We start from the raw sequence: 19,776 nt of genomic DNA on the forward strand, positions 1-19,776 counted from the left end.
TCTTTAAAAAAAGGTAAGATAATACATGAAAATAAAGAATTTTTAGGAGAAGATATTTTTTATGCAAGAATTTTAATTTTAATATAAGGAATGATTTCAAAAATCTGAAAATGAAATAAATAATTATTACTATCATTACTTACCTTTTTAATAGGGATATTTACTACATTGATTACTACAATTTTTTGGAAAAAAAAAAGGTAAGATAATACATGAAAGTAAAGAATTTTTAGAAGAAGATATTTTCTATGCAATAATTTTATTCTAGTATAAGGAATGGTTTCAAAAATCTAAAAATGAAATAATTGAGATAAATTATTTTCCTAATTTAAGAAGTCAAGAATAAAAAAATAAAATTAAAAAGCAATAAAATAAAAAAATCATGAATAATACTTATTAATAGAATATAAATCTTGATCACATGAACGTAAAGGATAATATATGGTAAAACTTATTATTATTATTATTATTATTATGATTATGATTATGATTATGATTATGATTATGATTATGATTATGATTATTATTATTATTATTATTATTATTATTATTATTATTATTATTATTATTATGTGTGTGTGTGTGTTTTTGCTCATTTTCGATATTTCATTTGTCCTAATTTTTTGCCAGAAATTCGTAAAATCATCATTTTTACTCCAAATTTTATGTAAATCCTTCTCCTCTTCCATATACAATTTATAAATTTATCATAAGAAATATTGTATAAAGTAGCCCTAGAAAAAGAGAAGAAGAGAATAAAATTCTCATAAATATAAAGTAAAATCTCTATTTTTACTCCAAATTTTATGCAAGTTCTTCTCCTCTTCCATATACAACTTATAAATTTATAATAGAAAATATTATATAAAGTAGCCCTAGAAAAAGAGATGAAGAGAACAGAATTCTCATAAATATAAAATAGTCTAGAAAAAGAGAAGAGAAAGAGATTAGAATCCTCATAAATATTTTTGTTAACTCTATTGTATACAATTTCAATACCAATTTTTTTTTAAATACGTCATCCTACCCTATCAATCTATTTTCTTCCTTGATGACGAAGAGCTTAAATAAATATAGCACTCGCCACACAATACGTTGAAATCAACGAAAACAACATCCAAATTAAAAGATGTTACAATTGATAATTTGATTGTGTATTTGTTTGGTTTCTCTGAATTCATTATAGCATCAAAAAGCCCATCCACCACTCTTTGCAATAGCCCTTTCTTCTTGCTTTCAAAATCTATAATGCTTGGACCCTAAACCCATAGATTCGACAATGAATAAAACGAAGATTTATGAATGTTTAAAATCATTTTACCTCCATATTATATGTCCTGCTAAAGTTTGGTTCCTTCTCGGCATATTCATAGAAGGACTTGCCATGAGCAGTCACTAAGAGAGTAGCGTCCCCAATTTGAAATCATTTGCTTAGATAATGTCATGGATACACTTATATAATGCCTGAAAAAATTATGTATTAATGTCAAAGAGAGAGTAATTATGGGGTTTTAAAAGGAGGCTCTTTGAAATTCTGTAATGTTAACAATTATAATAATTCGTAATAAAGGTGGAGAAAATGTAACTGTTCCTTATTATGTGGCCATTACGTTTTTCCTTTTAAAAGAATAAATGAGATTTTTAACATATAAAATGTGAAAAAGTTGAAAAAATATGATAAAAGATAAATGTCTTTCTTGACATCTACTTAGTCTCTTATATATAGAGGAGTTGGTAAGAAAACCTAGGATAGGTTTTTGGAGTTACATAACTTCCCTAGGCAACTTCTTTCAGATTCATCTTCTCTAAATGGATCGCATCAGTCTACATGGACTATCCGTGCCGAAGACACGATCGATATCCAACGATAATAAATCCACTAAAGAAATAATAATAATAATAATAATATATATATATATATATATATATCTTCTTATCTTTTCGAAATGTCAACTTTTAAAAACAGAGTTTTCCAAAACAATTATAATAATGTTTGAAACCAGAGGTAGTATACAATTTCGAAATTGTAATAATATCCAAATCTTATTTTGACTGATTAATAATATTATGATATGTATCTTGCCAAAAAAAATTTAAAAGTTTAATATAATGCCAGAGCCATTGTATTGAAACATGCATGTGTTTGTAATATTGCATTTAGATTTGTACATTAGAATTTGTTGCTCCCTTCGGTGTTTGGACCACAACAAATTAAATACAGATAAGAAGAAGAAGAAATTATAAATTGTGAATGTACACTATATATCTGACTTATTAATGTAAAATGAACAGTCTGTAAAAGAAAGTAAGATTGGAATTGGTCAAAGAAAACAGATGCATTCATGACAAACATATGTCACGAGACAATTGGATTTCTTTAACTTTTTTTCTATCTTTTTAGTACCCAATGTATATCAATTTTTGGTACAAAGGGATCGTTTGGCACACTAAATGTACTCCCCCGTCCATTTTTATTTGTCCGTTGTTTTAAAAATAACTTTCATTTTTACTTATCACTTTTAATATATAAAAAAAATAGTTATTTTTATTCCTAAGATAGTTATAACTTTACTAAGTAGTAGATATGGATTGTGGGGCACAGGAATACGGTTGTACTCTAGAGGTAATGCTATACCCATTCTTCTTGCCAACTTCCTTTCTCTCACTCTCATCCAAGTAATGAATACAATTGAAGTAGAATCGTTTTTCCTAAGTAGGTTCAGGAATCTGTAGTTTTTCAAGAAGACCATATTTAACCCGGATCAAACGAAAGTTTCTTATCAAGAGACAAATCACAATAAAAATGACTTATGAGGATAGCTGGAAGCAAGGAACATTCTTCTGCGCCATACCCATTCTATAAGAGAACAGTTCAACTAGTTAGGCAATCTAGCATATTATTCACTGTCCTTTATTTAAAATAGTTTTGAGCGGCTAAAGGTATTTGTATCTTTTTAATTGTTTTATTTTGGAAGACTAATTTAAGTACTATTATTTTATAATTTAGCAGAAATAACTTATCTCGATACTAATTAATAATTATGATATAACTTATCCAAAAATTAATAAACAAACAAAATACAAGGTAATGTTAGATTTTTATCGCAGACCTATGTATGCGCTTGTCCATCGTACCAAACAACCTTAAATATATAGCTATAAATTAATGTACATCAGGACAATTGCCTCTTTTATTTCCTTGCTTATGGAAATTGAGTAAAAGTTGTTAGGCTGTTTAATTCGACTTTCATTGATTTGGAGATTTGACTTGTTTAGGCAAATGCACGAGCTTCATCGTGTTTGGTTTCTTGACACCTTTGACATGTATTTTCAAAATTAACTCACAAGAAGTTAATAACAAAATATTTAAGAATTTTTACATTATCAGACCATATACGAAAAAGTAAAAATAGGAAGTAGTTAGCAATCAACAACTTTCATAGTTAAACAATAAAAATCTGATCTTAATATTATTTGCAATAAATTTTCCCAAAATTTTATTACGTAACTGGAATGTGATCAGAGGTCACGGGATCAAGCCATGAAAATATCTTGTTGCATAAATGTAAGGTAAGACTTCATAGAATAAAACCTTATGGTTCGACCTTTCTTCGGACTTCACACGTAATGAAAGCTTTAGCGCACCAGAATGCCTTTTTATATCAATAAAAATTAATGAAACCTTTATTTGTCTCATTCCAAAGATTTTCAACTCTTTCACTATCAGTCAATATAAATCCATTAGCTTCTGTAACACCTCATATAAAATTATTAGCAAGATTATCATGAATCGTATGAAGCCGTTCCTCTACAACCTTATTGGTCCCTCTCAATCTAGCTTTCTAGCAAAATCGCAGGACATCAGACAATGCGCTTCTAGTCCAGGAGATCCTACATTTCTTCAATACAACCAAAGGTAGAAAGGCCTATATGCTCGCTAGGGTTGACTTGGAGAAGGCTTTTGATATGCTGGAATGGTCCTTCATTCACGACACTCTTCTTCATTTCAACTTTCTTAACAAATTTGTTGATCTTATCGGCGGGGAGACCCCTTCTCTCCTTATATCTTTATTTTATTCATGGAGCGTCTTTTCCGTTGCATTGACATGGCTGTTGACTATGGCTTGTGGAATCCCATCAAAATTTCTGCCCGAGCTCCTTCCTTGTCCCATTTATTTTTTTGTTGATGATATTATTTTGCACTAAGGTATACTCCATCTCATGCACAGAAATTTCAGGAATCTTGGCGCACTTCCATTCTATTTCAAGTCAAAAGATTAGCCTCGCTAAATCCAAACTCTTCTTCTTCAAAACACTCCTTCTTGTGCTAAGGAAATGGCTAAATCTATTCTGAATATCCAAGAAGGCCATACTTTTGGAAAGTGTTTGGGCTATCCTATCTTTATGCAACACCCAACTAAGCAAGACTTCTAGTTCCTTTTAGACAACTTTAAGGCTTGGCTTATCGTCTAGAAAGCTCCTTTCTTTACAGTTGCAGGGAGAAAAACGCTTATTCGATCCATGTTTAACAGTCTTCCTAACCATGTTATGTACCTATTTAAGCTCTCTACTTATGTTATAAAAAAAGGAGTCTTACCAAAGGAATTTCTTTTGGGGTTCTACCCTTAAGCGTAAAAATCTTCATCTCTTGAATTGGGCCTCCATTGCAAAGCCTAAAGACTTAGGGGGACTAGGTATTCAACAACTTAAAATAAAAAATTTGGAATTCTTAGCATCTTTGGCCTGGTGAGCTTTCCACTTTATGTCCTTTTGGGATAGAATATTACGTAGTAAATACCTAGGATGTATACCTGTATCTTTCAGATATGGAAATCTCTCATTCTAGGCTGGGTCTAATGTCATTTAGGACTTCAATGGAAGCTTGGTAATGGAGAACATATCAACTTCTTCACAGATGCTTGGATAGCTCCAAATACGCCTCTTCGAAATCTGATTCATGGACCGCTGCCTGAGCCTAAAATTAGCTCCAAAGTATCCCAATACAGAGTAGCAAAAAGTTGGTCCTTTTCCTAGCTCTCCTTTGACCTCCCTGATAATATTATTTCTCTCATAATTCTGTTCATTTTCCATGATATAATACTGCAGTAGTTGATAAAATCAAATGGGGTTTGACAAACTCTAAAGCTTTTAGAGTAAGTTCTTGCTATATCGATATTTTTTCCTCAACTTATCCCAACACGGGTACCTCCAACTTCTTGTGGATTTGGAATTTGGACGTTTCTCCCAAAATTAAGGCATTTTCTCTAGCTTATAAACCATAACCGACTCCCAAAAACTTCTTTCCTCCATCGCATTCATTGCATCCCTTCATCTACCTACATGCTCTGCAACTTGTTGGTGGAAGAAACTATCGCCCGCCTATTCATTCATTGTAAATCTGTTGAACCATTATTGCTTGAGCTTGGTCTGATAGAACAAATTTATCAGCTCAGGCAGGCGATTCCAAATTACTAACATCCAATGTCATGGATCTCATGTTTACTCGACCTTGTGCCTCATCAATAAATTACACCTCAAATACCTACCAAAGTGTTGCTCCCCTTCTGCCTTTGGTCAATTTGGTTATTGGGAAATATATGCACTTTCCAGAACGTCTTCTTTGAAGTCTCCGCTGCAAATGTATTACCTTTGGCAACAGAATACTGATTTTTAGCGGGCAAACATAGAATTACAAAGCAAACTATGTCGTTGTATGTTAAATGGAAGCCCCCTACATCTTCTTTTATTATGCTTAATACTAATGTAACTTTTACTTCTAAATTGGAGATGGCTTATTTAGTAGGTGTCTTTAGAAATTCAAATGGCGATTACTTACTAGGTTTCACTAGTAAGATCTTTACCACAAGCCCTCTAGAAGCAGAACTCCAGGCTTTACTTTTGGGTTTGACTGTTGCAATTCAATATCGTTTTACAACACTGCAAATAAATGTGGACTGCATTCAAATTGTTCAAGCCGTAAAAATGGATAAACTATTATCAGATGATTCACCTTTAATTTCTTATTGCAGGTGCATGATGCATAAATTATAAAATCCTCTACTGGAACAGGTATATAGGGAGCAGAGAAGAATGCTACGCGACTCTTTTAGGAACCTCCTATATCCGTAGCAGATATTTCGAGTGTTGATAAAAATGGAGTCTTGAGTTGTCCTAAGGTCAAGATAGATACATCCGACCAACTTATGTTTAATACTACTAGCTGTAGTTGTCAGGTTGTAATTACTAGAGCTAGGTGTCCTACTGCCAATGCTTGTATAGTGGGTTGCCCATATATAAATTTCTTGTAAAACATATATATATATATATATATATATATATAGAGAGAGAGAGAGAGAGAGTACTATTAGATTGTTTTTATATGTTGTGATAGGTTTTTTTTTTTAAACATGACGTATTATAAAAAAAAAAACCTATCACAACATATAAAAACAATCTAATAGTACTATTTGGGGTATATAAGTCTAACTCAAAAATAAAATAAATTACTTATATGTCAAAAATGACTTTAAGTTTTATATATGTATATGAATTATTCTATATTATCAGATTAGTTTGACTTGCTATTGCAAGTTATTCAATTTTTTATATAAAAATTAAAAAAGAAAAAATTGGATAACCTGCAATAGCAAGTCAAGTTTATCTGATAGTGTCGAATATTTTGTACACTGACGGTGCATAAAACTTAAATTTGTCAAAAATATACTCATAGTCAAAGGCGAAACCAGGATTCAATTATAGATTTAGTTAAACTGAATTATTTTGATTCAAATTGTATATTTTATGCTTGAAATTTGTTAAATATATATAAATTATTAATGTAAAATCAGTAATTTTAAAAGCTTAAAATATGAAATCTATAAAATTTTGATTTTTGCTTCTGCTACTCATATAAATTTCTTTTTTACAAGAAAAAAATGGGCAGTTTGATATACTAAAGTACTATTATATATGAAGTATATGGAAAGAAACGAAACACAAGAATTTACTATACACAATTTTAATTTACATTTTTATCAAAGGTTATTTTCACATTGTGGACTTGTAAACTCCAGTTTCAAGTACTATGCATTAGGGATGGACATGGTATAGTATATACTAAATTATCAAATCAAATCAAAAATTTTGATATGGTAATTTTGGTATTATGATATTTAGTGTGGGGTTTGGTGCGCGGACACATACACCAAACCTATACCATAATATATAGTTACATAAATAATTTGTATAAGTTATTAATATACTAACAAATATATAGCCTAATATCAGCATGAAACTAAATATTTAGATTTTAAAATTTTGACTATGCCATCTTAATGAAATGTCCTTTATGTAATTAATTAATAAGAGGAGTTGGTTGTAGTTTTTTTTTTAATATATATTTTTGTATGTTATGGATTAGCATGATACAATTGAGACATTTTATTTTAAATGTCAAAGTCATAATGGTCTATTATAGATGTAAATACTATCAAAGTTGAAACAAAATACGTTAACCGATTTACCATTCGCAAAATACCAAAACTGAATTTTAAAATATCAAATCATACCGAATTAATTCAGTATGATAATAGTATAGTATATTTAGAAATCGAATATCAAAATTATTCTATCGAATTTTCTAATACCGTAACATATCATATCATCTCACTCCTACTTATACATATAACTAAATCATGGCAGAATACATAAGCGTTCCCTGAAATTGTTAGGCTTTTTTTTTTTTTTGACACTTTAATTAGGTTATGTTCCTATTAAACCCTTTAATCATTCATAAAGTGTGCTTACTAAGTACACTTGTCTGATCTGATACATATTCAAAGCCTGCATTTGTTCAGAGCCTTGCACGTGAAATCAAACGCCGCCTATGTGAAATTTAACTAATCAAAACACAACAGACCATTTTTATTTTAAACTTCATCCAAACATTTCATTTTTATTTTATACTTCATCCAGGTGAAAATAAACTTAATAGATAGCTTTGACACTTCATTTCACAACAAAACTCGTCATCCCCATCCAAAATTCGTCGTTGTCAAAGAAAATCCTAAAGCGAATTCTTCAATTTCATTAGTTTCTCATTATAGTATTCTCTCACAATAGTCGAAGAAAATGTAAAATAAAAGAAGATGAAATCGATTTCAATTTTAGTTTCATTAGTTTCGCCCATAATTTATCCTTGCAGGTGAAGAAGATGAAATCGACGAGGGATATAAATTCGACGTTGCTATTTGAAAAGAAAGACCTTCAAACAAAAATTCAGAAATTATTGATATTGGTATGTCAACAATGACATATAATAAGAAAAAGAGAGAAAGAGAGATAAGAAATTAAAGAGAAATGGAAGAAACTAGGACAAAAGTTAAAATGAGAAAAATAATGCCATTGCAAATTTTCATCACCCACAGTTCATCCTTGCAGTTGAAGAAGATGAAACCGACGAAAAGGATAAATGCTACATTGTTAATTGGCGACAAATACACGCAAACGGAAAAAGAAAAATTATTAAGCTTGATATGTTAACCATGGTAGATAGGAAGAAGACAGTGAAAGGGAGATGAAAAATAAGAAAAAAGTGAAAGAAATTAGGGCTCAAGTTAAAATCAAAATAACACTCCCTCCGTTTCGAAATAAGTGAATTGTTGGGATATTTATTAATGTTTGAAAATAAGTGAATAATTAAATTTTTTTCTAAATTTGTCCTTATGATTTAACAACTTATTAATTTCTGAAAAGGTATTATAAGGTCAACTTCTTTTTGGGGGATAAAAATAAAAAATTGTGTTAAATTTATATTTTTAATATTTTTTTCTTAATATGTGTGTCAAAATTTAATAATTTATTTATTATAAAATAAAGGGAGTATGAAAATTTCACATCAATGATTTTTTTTCCGTTATGATATGTGCCACATCAGATTATGTTTAATAGATACATTTTATAAAAGGTTAAAAAACACAATAAAAATATAATCTAATTAAAATGTTAATACGAAAAAAAAGAAATCAACAAATTCAAGAACCATATAACTATTCTGTCATAAATCATTAAATAGAGAGGCTTTGAAAAAGAGGGTATTGAAAACCGGGCAGGCATAAGCGTGGGGCCTTCTGCACTTCATTTTGGTATAATCTTGGAAAAAAACACCCTCCTCTCACTATCATTATCATTTATTCATAGGGGGGAAAAAAGAAAAAGAAATTGGACAATTTCTTTATTTTTTCCTTTTCACGTGGTGTTTGATATCGTGAAATTTCATTAGATATATTATTATTATTATTGTATTTGATATTTATAATGAAATTTAATTTATCAAAATTTAAATTACATAGGATTATTTTAAGATAACGCTTTCTATTAAAAATTTTTTGATATCTCAAATTTTAAATCGAAATCTCTGATGAAGAAAGGAACAGACCTCTGGGCAAGTTACATATTTGACGAATATGATAAGTATATATGCTAGCTAAATATACATTAAGAAAATGCATATTTCATATCTAAAATGCTTATTATATATATTATACAACAATATGCAAAAAAAAATTACCTTGATTATTATTTTGGTTAACAACTATATAAAATAGTTTCCAAAAATTTATCTCTTACATTTTTTGGTCCGTAATCTCTTAGTCTAATTTTTTATGAGATAAAATGAAAACCTCACATAATAATTAATATCAATTGTGTGAGACACGTACTAAAAATAAAAGTTTCCACATCCATGAGAGAGAAGCAAGAAGAGGTATAAATGTGATGGATACTATTTCTTTGGTGGTGGCCTTATATAAAGCAACTAAAGGATGTTATGTCTTTGCTTCTTATAAAACTAATTATAAGAAAAGAAATTCTTTGAAGAAAACAACTTAGATATTCCTCTATAATGGAAGAACAACTTAACTCTTTAGCAATTACTCATCTTCTTCAACACTCTCTAAGAAGTTTGTGTATTCATGAAAACTCTCAATGGGTTTATGCTGTCTTTTGGAGAATCTTGCCTAGAAATTACCCTCCTCCTAAGTCGGTATCTGAAATCTACTGATCCAATTAATTCAGATTCGTGCTCGCTAATTACTTTTTTCCATTTTTTTTCTATTAGGTGGGATAGTCAAGGAGGAGCATATGATAGGTCAAGAGGGAATAGAAGAAATTGGTAAATATTTTGCTCATATCATATGTCATAATAATATTATTTTTTGGGAAACTTTTGCTAGATGGATATTTTTTTATTTTTTTTCTACATGATAGGATATTGGTATGGGAAGATGGTTTTTGCAATTTTGCAGCATCAACGGCTGAGATGAATGGGAATGAATGTCCAGGATCATCTTCTAATAATTATGGAGAATATCAACATTATCAAGGCCTTCAACCTGAGCTTTTTTTCAAGATGTCACATGAAATTTATAACTATGGAGAAGGGTAATAATATTATAACAAAATATAAGAATAATATGCAAATTAAATTTTATTCCTCATCATGGGTTTTATTTTTATTTATTTTATAAATATTTTTGCAGTATAATTGGAAAAGTAGCAGCAGATCACAGTCATAAATGGATCTATAAAGAACCAAATGAACAAGAAATCAATTTCTTGTCTGCATGGCACAACTCTGCTGATTCTGTAAGCTTAATTAACTACTATTTCATACGATTATGTGTTTACTAACAACAACACAATATACCCGTGAAATCTCACAAGTGAGATCTGAGGAAGGTAGTGTGTTCCTACACAGCCTTTCCCCTTATCTTCTAAAGATAGAGAGGTTGTTTCCAAACAGACAATCAACTCGGAACAAAATGATTTCTCATGCATTTTCCTTCTTTTTTTTTTTTTTTTTTTTTTTAATAACAGCATCCTAGAACTTGGGAAGCTCAGTTCCGTTCTGGTATAAAGGTAATGTTTGTAAACTTATAATTATATATAACCCAAAAAACTAACCATACATATCTGCCATAACATTATATAATATTTCACTTGGATAAAATTTATAATATATTGCTTTATTCTTCAGACTATAGCCTTGATTGCTGTGAGAGAAGGTGTCATTCAATTAGGAGCTGTTCATAAGGTATAATATCTTCATTCTCTTCTCTCCAAAACCCTTAAAGACCAATAATCAATTGACGGAGACAGTTTATGTTTTGTAAATTGACAGTATAAGTAAATGTGGACCTATGATAACATGTGACTTTCGATATCAAGCCTGATGTGGTAACTTGAAAAACAAAAGAATGACATGTTATAACCGGTTTAAATGCAATGTTAGTACAAAGACTATTTATATTATGATCAGTTTATATAACTTAAAAATCATTAACTAACTTTCTCGAAAGATATATAATGGAATCTATATATAGGTGTTCTTTTTGTAATTAGTTATTTTTGAAATTTACTGGCTCGACTAATTATGTAGGTTATTGAAGACTTGAGCTATGTGGTGCTACTAAGAAAGAAGTTTAGTTACATAGAAAGCATTCCAGGAGTGTTATTGCCGCATCCATCTTCCTCAGCATATCCTTTCAAGGTTGATGGATACGGGGCGTCGCCTGACGCGTGGCATTTCCAAACCAATTTAACAGCACCAGTAGCACCAGCTGAATTGTACGAACATTTCAATCAACATCAACATATGAAGATCACGCCTTCAATGAGCAGCTTGGAAGCACTTCTTTCCAAGCTACCTTCCGTCGTTCCAGCAGCAGATGTTACTGCTGCTGGAATGACGAGTTCAATACCTGCGTATTGTGAGTACCAACCCCAATATAGGCCTAATGTTGAAATGTTGGGGTTGGAGAAAGTGGCAAAAGAAGAGTATGATGAGGATGAGGACAATAACAATAACAATAATGAAGAGAAAACTAGGAACAACAATAATAATAGTAATGAGAAATTAGATCATCATGGTGGAGAGAGTAGTAGTTCAATGTCATCTTATAGTCAACACCATCACCATTATCAACATTATGGTTATCATCACGATTTGAATGTAAGTAGTAGTATGCCTAATAATGGATATTAGAGAATATGATGGTAATTAAGGTTATTGTTTATGGAATGTTGTACTATTTAGATTGTGTTAGGAAGAATTGATCTTCTCCACAACTAACAAAGTAATGGTAGTTTCTTCCTTTCTTGTTTCACTCAGTGTTGTGGTAAAATTTGGAAATATTCCCTTCCCTACGTACTTTCTTCTGTCTAATAAACAGCTTTTACCTACTTCTAATATCTCCATGCTTATAGCATCAACCTTTTCCAAAGTTCAATTTTAATAATATTTTCAATCACAAGTAAAATCCCCTTGTTAAGAATTTGATATTTGGCACTTTCAATAGATCAAGAACTTTAGTTATATTAAATGGAGGATATATGTGGATAACTGCTATTTATCACCTAAAAAGGAAGAGGACAAGGGTCTTTAGCACGCAACCTCATCTTACATTTCTGCAAGGAGATGTTTGCACATCTTGAACTCGTGAAATCCTGATCAAATAACAACAACAGTTAACTCCAAGAAAATGAACAATGAATTGGAAAAATAAGAAAAGTGATTACTCTTCTTTAAAAGAAAGAGGAAAAGAAAAAGGCAAGTGTATACGTGGGTATGGTGATAGGTAAAAGAGCATCAAACCGTACAAAGGGGACCATTAGGAAAGATTCATTTGGAATTGAACCTTTTGAAGGAGTTGATTGCATTGCAACGGCAAAAAAGAGCTTGCATATGATATGGCCACACTAGTAATCATTTCAATAAGAAAAATGAAATAATGCAATGGAGTCACCATTTATTGCCTCACCAAAGAAAGGTGATAACCATCCATCAACAAGGCTCCGTTTAGAAAGAGTATTGAGATTAATATAACACGTGTAAAAACTCTGTATATGTTTTTCCTTGAGCCGAGAGTCTATCGAAAACATCTTGACCTCCCAGAGTAAGGATAAGATTTACGCACACTCTACCCTTTCCAAATACCACGGAGTATGCTGTGTTATGAGGACTCCATATGAACTTTTACCTTTTTTTACTTTTCCCTGGAAAATGGTTAAGCCCCAAGAGAATTGAAACAGAGATTCAACTAGATTAACTAACAATACAAGTATGATTTTTTAATGAGTACTAATATTGAATGTACGTAGTTAGTTGAACACAAGATGCTATGATATACGGTTTAACACATCAAAATATTTCTAGCAAGACTGTAATCCCAACTAAGACAGAATCGAGTACAATGAGAACATTTTTGCTAAACATTGGTGTAAAACTCACAAATCAATACTTCAACTGTCAATTACAGCTGAGACCAATTACCGTCCTAATGGTAAAAAAGTTATGGGTACAATACAAAGGTTCCCTCAATCTATATTAGGGTTGTAATACAAATGGCTTTCAATTGCTGGAGAACAAAAAAAAAAACTGATGCGTGTTGGCATGCCTAACATTCTCACACATGCAAGACAGAATTGAACCATTGATTGTGGACTAGATTTCTTCAGTGGTATAATGCAAGAGAAACAATGATTCTACCGAAATGATGCGACCAGATCTTTGAAGTGAGTGAGGAGACTGTCGACTGTCATGACTTGATGATCAGCCTTGCTTCTCACTCGCACACTCACCTGAAATCATTTGCATACAAGGAAGATCAGATTTTTCAGCAAGAATAAAGCAGTTGAATGCTGGCTACGAAATTTAAAATGAGAAAACTCTTGCAGGAAGCATGAAGGATTACATAAAGAAACCAAGAAACCTGTGAACGAAGCATAATCGGTGCTACATAGCTCCCTGCAGCAAGAGCTATTGTACAGAAAGTAAAAAAAGAATATGGTTCCATGACACTATGCAGAATATTTCAAATGACCCCCACCCTTCTCCACTTGAATACTTTTTAAGTTTTATTTGTCTCAAGGTTTGAATTCATAACATGTGCCTAACCCACACATCACACATTGCGATCTTACTAATAGACCAAAGTCCGGGGAAAGTCAAAATACAATTTTCTTTTTCCAAGCAAATCAATCAGCGTCTCCTAGAAACATCTTGCCAAGGAAAGTCGCAGACTTGTCAAGCCAGGAGGCGAGCTCATTGGCCACCAAAATATATTTTTATGTTCTCTACAAGCTCCTTCATGTTCAATTTGCAATTACTTTTACTATTGTAATGGCTTCGGAAGATCTTTCTAAGTGCCATCACAGAGAAATTTGTTGCTAAAAGCTTACAACTTTCCATCACCAATAAGTCCATGACCACTGTATACTCTCCTTTCTAGCCTTTAATTTCTAGTTTTCAAACGGAGTTGGATAAAGACAAACCAGTAGTTTATAGAAAGGTAAGCATATTTATATATTAGAAAATAATAAGAGTTTGAAGAAGAGGAACAACAAGAAAGAAAAGAAGTGAACCACGAAACATCCAGATCAAATATCAATGTTCCATAAAGGAAATGATGATGGCTTTTGACCAATTTATTTATCAGTCCGAACTTAGAGGGATCACTAGTGTAATGGAACCAGACAAAGTGATTTAGATACTTATTTTCTCGTTTTGTTCAGTTACAACACATCAAACCTAGTGTAATCCACAAGTGGAGTTCAGGGAGGGTGGTGCGTATGCAGGTGTTAACCCCGACCTTGGTAAGGTAGAGAGGCTGTTTCTGATAGACCCGCAGCTCAAGTAAAGCATTTGTTCAGTTACACATTATAAAAAGATATCTTGAAGTGCATGTGGGGAATATAGAAGTGCAAGCCGGGGAACAATACAGATACCTGCCCACTACTGACTTCCGCTTCTCCAACAACTAGAATATAGTTATACTGCGCCATTTGAGCCTCTCGTACCTGAATATACATTAACATCCATTAACAAGCATTTCTTTCTAACAGGCCAAGAAAAATTTTTAATTTGCGATTGAAAGTGTATTTGCTTGAGAGAAAAATTTATCAGATCTTCAAAGCTGATAGCATTACGTTGATCCAATCGCAGTCATGCATGATTCAGCAGTTAAGAGTACAGGATCTGATATACAGGAAAATTTCCACATTTTACCTATTAACCTGTGGACCTATGCTACATCCTTTTTTTCTACTTTTCAGTCCACTAGTAAACTTTTCTGGTAGAGTTTCTGAAACCAGATGTAGCTTTAGAAATTCGGGAGAATGGAAGTCTTTGCCAATCCTTAATATGCCACCAGGCCAGTCAAAAAAGCAGGTAACCATTATTGACTTTAGTTGACATATCAAAACAAAGGACTTGAAAACATTATGTTTGTTATTGGAAGGATCTGTCTTTTATGCTAAGTGAATCTCCAAATAAACTTAGCTTGTCACACCCCATAGAAGATTTTCACATACAAGTAGGTAGATCCCATTTTAAAGAAGAGAAATTCTTAAAAGTTGACCATCATTGAAATTGACAAAATTTGAAGGGCAGTATGACTATTTTTCAGTTACAAATTACAAGATCAAGTTGACCATCCTAATGATTTCAATAGTGCTTTATACAGAGCAAGATCAAGTGTCATAACTTCCCAGGTTTTGTGGACCAGCTATTACAAATACTGCAACAGGGAAAATCACTGTTACTTTGTCCTTAGACCTAACTATTTACAACTGTGAATTAATAATGAGTTCATACAAAAATTGCTAAACAACCTTGAATGAGTGCGAACCAGACAGGCATTCTACCTGATAAACTACATTAAACACTAACCTTTTTCTGGATTGTCCTGTCACTGGTATCAACATCAACATAATAACCAGCATCATGTATTCGCTGCCGGAGCTGAATAAAAGACAAGCAAAAGGTTAATGCAACTTCATAATGGAGGAACTACAGAGGAAACGATACTTCATGAAATGCTATTCGTTAGATGAAGTATGTTGATGTAACCACCTCAAGCGCATATGACAGAGATTTGTCGGAAACAGGGCAGACCATCGCTTGACGTGGACTAAGCCAGAACGGCCATTTCCCCTTGTAATGCTCCAAGAGTATGGCAAACATACGCTCAACTGACCCAAGTATAGCTCTATGTATCATAACTGGTCTCTCCCTCTTACTTTCATCTTCTGCTGAGTATGATAGGTTGAATCGTTGAGGAAGTTGGAAATCAAGCTGAAAAGGAAAGCATTCAGATGATATTTCAAACTTGGTGGGAAAGCTCTTGCTAAGAGCATGAAGTTAAATGAAATTTCACAGGTGAAAGATCTCGTTTGTGTAAATGAACCAAGGAAATTAAGACCAAATCTAACCTGCAAGGTTGCACATTGGAATTTCCTTTTCATTGCATCAGAAACAGTGATATCAATTTTTGGACCGTAAAATGCTCCATCTCCTTCATTGATCTGATTGAACGGCATTCCTTTAGTAAAAGGGAAGATTAAAGCAATCACAAAAGGAAACAGCCAAAAAATAATGACACAACAGGGTGACTACCTCAATTTTCCATACATAAAACAGGAAAACTGAGACTATTCGATTGCACAAGGAGTTTAAGATATTACTTTACATAATAAAGAGTGAAGACAATTAGAATTCATAGAACTAGAACTAGTGAAATCTCTGTAAACAAATTTATAGTAGATGGTGCCACCGTTAGTATTAAGTGAACCACCATATAAATTGGAGCAATACAAAAGAAGCACCAAAAAAGGAGTAGAATCACAATAAATGATGTCCAAAAGTCTTTAAAAAAAATAATTCTTAAGTAAGAAGAAATTTCATTGCTAGTGTTGAGAAGATGCAGAATAATACAAAAGTTAGGAAGATAACAAAACTTGTTAGCTCAACTACAAAATTAAACTAAACTAGTACCGGGGACAAAACTTCAATAGCTCAACTTTTTAAAATCCAAAAAATATTGATCACAAACCTCCCAAGGCTTCCCGAACTCTTTCAGTGCTTCTGCAAGAGCTGCTTCAGCCTTTTCCCAACTTTCCAAGTCTCCGAGATATTTTTCAGGCCTCTGTAAGTCAGAAAATATGAGTGGGTATACACAGAGACCAATGCACGCCAGGAAGTGTCAAATGTGGAAAACAATTCACATTATGCATCTTAAATCACATCAAGAAACAGCCCAATATAAGAACAATGGAATATACAATTGCGATTGTGCTTCAGTTTTGGGACAAGTACAAGACAGTGAAGAATGTTCCATAAGTGCAAATATCTCTAATGATTATTATAACAATGAATGCATATAGGGTCTATATCTAGCAGAAATCGCATACAACGAATTTGATCAATGATGGAATAGATAGAAGTCATACCGTTGATAACTTCAGGTCAAAAGTGAAACCAAATATCTTATATACATAGCTAATGAAATCTAAGACACCCTTGACTTCGTCCTTAATCTGCAATGTGAAGAATATAGGTCAAACTAGTTTTCCGATAATGAAGGTTTACTGCACATATAAATCTTAACCCACCTGTGACTCCCTGCAAAAGATGTGAGCATCATCCTGCAAAGTAATAGGGATAAAAAGAAAGGTTGTCTTAGCACAACAGAGTCAGTAATAAAGTTTTCATAGGAAAAGATTCTTCAGGAAGACACATGACAAATTTTCATGTATGAAACAAACAATTATTGCTCCTTAAGGCTTAAGGAAATACTTACATGATCTATAAAAGATAAAAGGAAATAAAAAGATGTTACAATACCTGCTGGAATCTCCTGACACGCGTTAAGCCAGTAAGTGCACCACTGGCCTCATTCCTGTGTAGAACTCCGAAGTCAGCAAGACGAAGTGGTAGCTCTGCATTATTGAACTGTTGGTTAACCATTAAGGTGTTGTATCCAGTTGCAATGACTTCAATGAGAAAGATAGAAATACTAAAAAGATAACAAAAATCACCAACTGAATTATGGTGCAGAAGCTATAGAATGGTACTAATATGAGAACCCATAGAATTTTATGAAAGAAGAATATTTGAAGTGAGCACGTTGTACATTTAAACAGCCATCCTTTTACAGAACAAAATTTCCATGAAATTTCACCCCTCAAGGTGCACTGAGATTCTTTGAAATTTGACTATCTGACTTAGCATGAATATCACAGACAGCACAACAGTGCTTTTACAGTTACTAGTAGCACCAACAATCCACATAGTCAAGCATCCCCTATGCTATCATGAAAACTTCAGATTAGGCATGCCTTAGTCTCAATAAGCTGCACGCCAGAACAATAGTAAACCAAAACCATACAAGCAAAGCACGAACGGCGAGAAGTAACTCGTGGAAAAGCTCACCCCTGTAAGAACGAACTCTGTGATCAAATATCAAACAATGACCTGGGCAATTCATTGGCTTCAGCCCAAATTCTTGCTTTTCAATCTGCAGCATGAAGAAGCAAGAAACATTACACAAACTATGTCTAGCAAAATCTGATCATCCAGATGCAGCACTTCTTGCAAGACAATAAACTACAAACTATGGCTAGAACCTATCAAATTTTAGTGCAAACAATCCTCCAACAAAAAGAAAGAAGGGTAAAGAACAACACAACTATGGATTATTTGTCTAACTAAATATCTCAAACAAGTGAATATTTTCTTGTTTCTACTGTACAATCTGGTATTTTCTATCATAACTAAATAACCTTTTGATCAGTTATCCAAACCTTAGCAATTTATGAGCATTGTAAGATATATGGAGACATACACATCTCTTCAGTTATCAATTCGAGATTTGTAAGCACATTAATAGAACTACGAAAGTTTGAACGGAACACTTCAGTATTTGGAAAAGAATTGAAACTACTAGATATTTTGTAATTAATTATTATCCTTTTTCCCTTTTTTAAGGAAAATATTCTTTTTTTCTAATTATACTATTTACTCACTGATGTTTATTGAATTTAAACTACTCATCCTAGAATAAGTCTATAACTCTTTTTGGAGCCCTTCATTGGATAAAACTGATTTCAAAATCTTATAAGCATGCGACATCGCCATAGACCTTCAACTACTAATATAATGCCGATTACGATACAACTGAGCAAGAGGAAAATTCAAAAAAGATATGTAATATAACAATCTTTGGCTACCCACAAAAGCACTTCCTCCATTCCAAGTTATAATAAATTTCCATTTTGAAATGTTCCAAAATGATCTAAACCATTCAACTTTCACTACTTTCAAAAATTTAAATTCATTAGACTATTCACATTATAACTTTCACGCAATGATTTCTCTCTTTTCAACCACTAGTTAATATTTTCTTCCAATTTAAATAATCATCTTTCCATTTTAAAATTTTCGAAAATGTTTCATACCATTTGTAACTTTCACGGCTTACTGAAATTCATGAGACTATTCAAATTTTAACTTTCACATAATATTTTCTCTCATTTTAACTACTTTGATATTTTCTTCCATTACCACTAACGTATATATATAGGTCAACTTAACAACTTAAAATCCATACCCAGACAAACACCATCACATATAGTGCAAAACCGTCACACAAAATGTAATGAATGGAGTAAAAACAGATTGAAGTTAAGCAGAAAGCATTCCACAGTTCCATTACTCTTTTTCAACAATTGAATACTTTCTGCAATTTACAATAATCTACACGTGTTATACCAGAAATTTGAAGAAATTGAATCAGTCGACAGAAGGAACAAGATGTTTAAGCTTATCCAGAACAAATTACATCTAACTGAAATATAAGTTTTACTTTAAACCCACAGGAAACTAAAGTTTTGTCACCACATATTTCACAACCGCGTGTGATAGCTATCTGCTTTGATTTT

General features: G+C 32.1%; 2 protein-coding genes across 2 annotated transcripts in view; one reads left to right on the forward strand and one right to left on the reverse strand.

The window, feature by feature from the left end:
• The first annotated feature begins 9,755 nt into the window (after positions 1-9,755).
• Positions 9,756-12,164, forward strand: LOC107847495. The gene is made up of 7 exons (XM_016691775.2): positions 9,756-10,038; positions 10,118-10,171; positions 10,267-10,440; positions 10,539-10,644; positions 10,876-10,917; positions 11,036-11,092; positions 11,438-12,164. The coding sequence occupies exons 1-7, from the start codon at positions 9,902-9,904 to the stop codon at positions 12,041-12,043; spliced, it is 1,176 nt and encodes a 391-aa protein (XP_016547261.1). The 5' UTR covers positions 9,756-9,901; the 3' UTR covers positions 12,044-12,164.
• Positions 12,165-13,241: 1,077 nt separating this feature from the next.
• Positions 13,242-19,776, reverse strand: part of LOC107847496 (threonine--tRNA ligase, mitochondrial 1) — a gene marked incomplete in the record, with an annotated part of 15,963 nt that continues 9,428 nt past the window's right edge. The window contains 10 exon segments of the mRNA XM_047399653.1: positions 13,242-13,638; positions 14,785-14,856; positions 15,728-15,799; positions 15,911-16,132; positions 16,270-16,362; positions 16,890-16,982; positions 17,287-17,373; positions 17,449-17,481; positions 17,681-17,775; positions 18,269-18,353. Of these exon segments, the coding sequence (XP_047255609.1) occupies positions 13,543-13,638; positions 14,785-14,856; positions 15,728-15,799; positions 15,911-16,132; positions 16,270-16,362; positions 16,890-16,982; positions 17,287-17,373; positions 17,449-17,481; positions 17,681-17,775; positions 18,269-18,353 (948 nt within the window).

Source organism: Capsicum annuum, chromosome 11 (assembly GCF_002878395.1).
Source record: "Capsicum annuum cultivar UCD-10X-F1 chromosome 11, UCD10Xv1.1, whole genome shotgun sequence".
In the NCBI taxonomy this organism is placed as follows: domain Eukaryota; kingdom Viridiplantae; phylum Streptophyta; class Magnoliopsida; order Solanales; family Solanaceae; genus Capsicum; species Capsicum annuum.

Bases quoted from the DNA above. Each gene is read 5' to 3' on its own strand.
- LOC107847495 (XM_016691775.2), top strand. From the start codon at position 9,902: ATGGAAGAACAACTTAACTCTTTAGCAATTACTCATCTTCTTCAACAC. The intron at 10,039-10,117 runs GTCGGTATCTGA...TTTTTCTATTAG, and splicing joins AGAAATTACCCTCCTCCTAA to GTGGGATAGTCAAGGAGGAG. The intron at 10,441-10,538 runs GTAATAATATTA...ATATTTTTGCAG, and splicing joins ATTTATAACTATGGAGAAGG to TATAATTGGAAAAGTAGCAG.